At 73.7% G+C, this 2,340-nt stretch overlaps 1 protein-coding gene across 1 annotated transcript; it reads right to left on the bottom strand.

The window, feature by feature from the left end:
• Window positions 1-414: 414 nt before the first annotated feature.
• CPLANE2 (ciliogenesis and planar polarity effector complex subunit 2) lies at window positions 415-2,013 on the bottom strand. Its single transcript, XM_035567950.2, has 6 exons — window positions 1,964-2,013; window positions 1,590-1,700; window positions 1,282-1,434; window positions 1,067-1,191; window positions 832-968; window positions 415-712 (listed from the first exon to the last, which is right to left on the bottom strand). Exons 2-6 carry the CDS (start codon window positions 1,672-1,674, stop codon window positions 493-495), a joined length of 720 nt encoding a protein of 239 aa, XP_035423843.1. The 5' UTR covers window positions 1,675-1,700; window positions 1,964-2,013; the 3' UTR covers window positions 415-492.
• Window positions 2,014-2,340: the final 327 nt, after the last annotated feature.

Below are 2,340 nucleotides of genomic sequence, written 5' to 3'. Positions count from 1 at the left end.
GGGGTGCCGGGAAGCGGTGGGGGAATGTGGGGGGCCAGGGGTGATGCTAGGGGGTCCTTCCCTGTGGGGGGGTCTGTGCCCCCCCCTGCAACTCCCAGCACCCCCCAGCACACTGCGGCAGCAGCACCCCCAGCCCCACTGTCCTGCAGCACCCCAACCCCCAGCACCCCCACCCCCATCGGCAGCATCCCCCAGAGCCCCAACCCCTTAGCGGCCTGGAGCACCCCAAATCCCGTCACCCCCATCCCCATCACCCCCCACCCCCCTCACCCCTCCGGGGACAGCACCCACCACACCAGCGACCACTCCCCCAGAGCCCCCCCCGAACCCCCGCCTCCCCACCCCACAGACCCCAAAACCCGGGGACCCCTCCCCTTCCCCCCAAAAACAACAGCAGGGGACCACGGGGGTTGGAAAAGCATCGCTGTTTAATGCTGGGGGAGGGGGGGCAGACGCCGCAGTGAGGGGCTCCCCCCCCCAGCAAAGCGGGGTTCAGGTCGGGGGGGGCTCCTGCCCCTCGGGGGCGACGCCGGCAGCGATCTGGTCGCGTTCCCAGAGCAGCCCCGCCAGGGCGTCGAGCAGGGGGGCCACCCGCGCCAGCCCCCCCCGGCCCCCCCCAGCGCCACCCGCCCGCAGCACCGGCAGCCCCCAGGTGCCCTCGAAGGCCGCCAGGTCCTCCTCCGTCACGTCGGCGTGGGCGGCCAAGTCGAACCTGGGCGCGGGGTCAAGGTCGACGGCCCAAAACCAGCACCCCGAAAATCCCGTGGGGGCGACGAAGCGCCCGATCTCACCCCCACACACACCCCCTTTGGCCCCCCCCCCGAAGGATACTTGGTGCCCACCACCACCCGCAGCAGGTCCTCGCCGGGGGCCACCACCCGCGCCAGCCGCGCCGGCAGCTCCTCGAAGGACGCGCGGTCGGTGAAGGAGAAGAGGAAGAGGACGGCGTCCGCCTCCTCCTTGCAGGCCTAACGGGGGGGAGGGGGGGGGTACATCACGCACCCGTGTCTGCGCCCCCGCGGGGCCTCGGCCCGCGCCCCCCACGCGTCCCCCGCTGCGCGCTCACGGGCAGGATGTGGTCGAACTTCCTCAGGGCGCTCTCCCCGCAGTCCCAGAGCTGCAGCTGGAACATGACCGGGCGCTCGGCGCCGCGTGGCTTGGCCGGCCAGAACACGGTGCTGGCCTCGATGCCTGCGGGGTGAGGCCGGGCGAGTCCCCAGGGGCGCTGGGGGGCCCCGAGAGCCCCCCGCGAGAGCCCCCGGCCCCGCGGCCCCGCCGTACCCATGGTCTCGCGGTGGGCGGTGGGCGCGGGGGTCCCGGCCAGGGCGGCCACCAGCGCGGTCTTGCCCACGCCGCTCTTGCCGGACACGAAGAGCTTGTAGCGCGCCGTGGGCACGGCCAGCGCGGGCGGCAGCGTGGGGCGCTCCAGCAGGCCTGGGGGCACCGTGGGGGGGGGTCAGCCCGGTGTGGGGGTACCGGGGGTGGTGTGGGGGTACTGGGGGAGGTGTGGGGGTACCAGACATGGTGTGGGGGTACCGGGGATGGTGTGGGGGTACCGGGGGGGGCCGGGCCGGCGAGGGGGGGCTCACCGAAGACCCTGCGCTGGTTCTTGTGCAGGATGGAGGCCAGGTAGGGGCGGCCCGCGGGGGTCAGCAGCCAGCCCGGCTCCACCATGGCGGGCACGGGGACGGGGCCCAGGCCTGGGGGGCACAGGAGGGGCCCGAGCCGTGGGGTTCCCCGCGCACCCCGTGCCCCCCCCCCCCAGTCCCAGGCCTCCCCCCCGTGGAATCCTGCCCCCCCTTATGGGGTTCCCTCCCCCATGGGCCCTGCGCCCCCCCCACGGGTCCCCCCCAAGCCCCCGTGTCCGCTCCCCGCCTCCCCCCCGTGTCCCCCCCCCGGTGTCCCCGTGCCCCCCCCCCGGTCCCGCCGCGGCCCCTTTAAGGCGCGGTGTCCCCGCCCTCACCTGCCGCCGCTGCAGCCTCGGATGACGTCACACGGGGGCGGGGTCACTGCTCGGCCCCGCCCCTACCGGCAGTGGCGCATGCGCAGGGGGCGCGGGGCTGTGCGGGGGAGCGGCGGGGGGACCCCAGGGCTGGGGGAGGGGTGGTCCTCTGGGGGTGGGTTATAGGGCACTGCCCTGTGGGGTGTAGGAGCCCCGGAGCTATGGGTTATGGGAGCGCAGCCGTATGGGATATAGGAATCCCAGAGCTATGGGTTATAGGGGCACTGCCCTATGGGATATAGGAATCCCAGAGCTGTGGGTTATAGGGGCACTGCCCTATGGGATATAGGAATCCCAGAGCTGTGGGTTATAGGGGCACTGCCCTATGGGATATAGGA

Source organism: Cygnus atratus, chromosome 21 (genome assembly GCF_013377495.2).
Source record: "Cygnus atratus isolate AKBS03 ecotype Queensland, Australia chromosome 21, CAtr_DNAZoo_HiC_assembly, whole genome shotgun sequence".
NCBI classification, from domain to species: domain Eukaryota; kingdom Metazoa; phylum Chordata; class Aves; order Anseriformes; family Anatidae; genus Cygnus; species Cygnus atratus.
Note: the sequence above shows the minus strand (reverse complement) of the source record. Positions and strands in the feature narration are given on the sequence as shown.

Excerpts from the sequence above, each read along its gene's own strand:
- CPLANE2 (XM_035567950.2), bottom strand. The coding sequence starts at position 1,674 with ATGGTGGAGCCGGGCTGGCTGCTGACCCCCGCGGGCCGCCCCTACCTG. Across the intron at positions 1,435-1,589 it reads GAACCAGCGCAGGGTCTTCG|GCCTGCTGGAGCGCCCCACG; the intron begins GTGAGCCCCCCC and ends CGGTGCCCCCAG. Across the intron at positions 969-1,066 it reads AGTTCGACCACATCCTGCCC|GCCTGCAAGGAGGAGGCGGA; the intron begins GTGAGCGCGCAG and ends CCCCCCCGTTAG.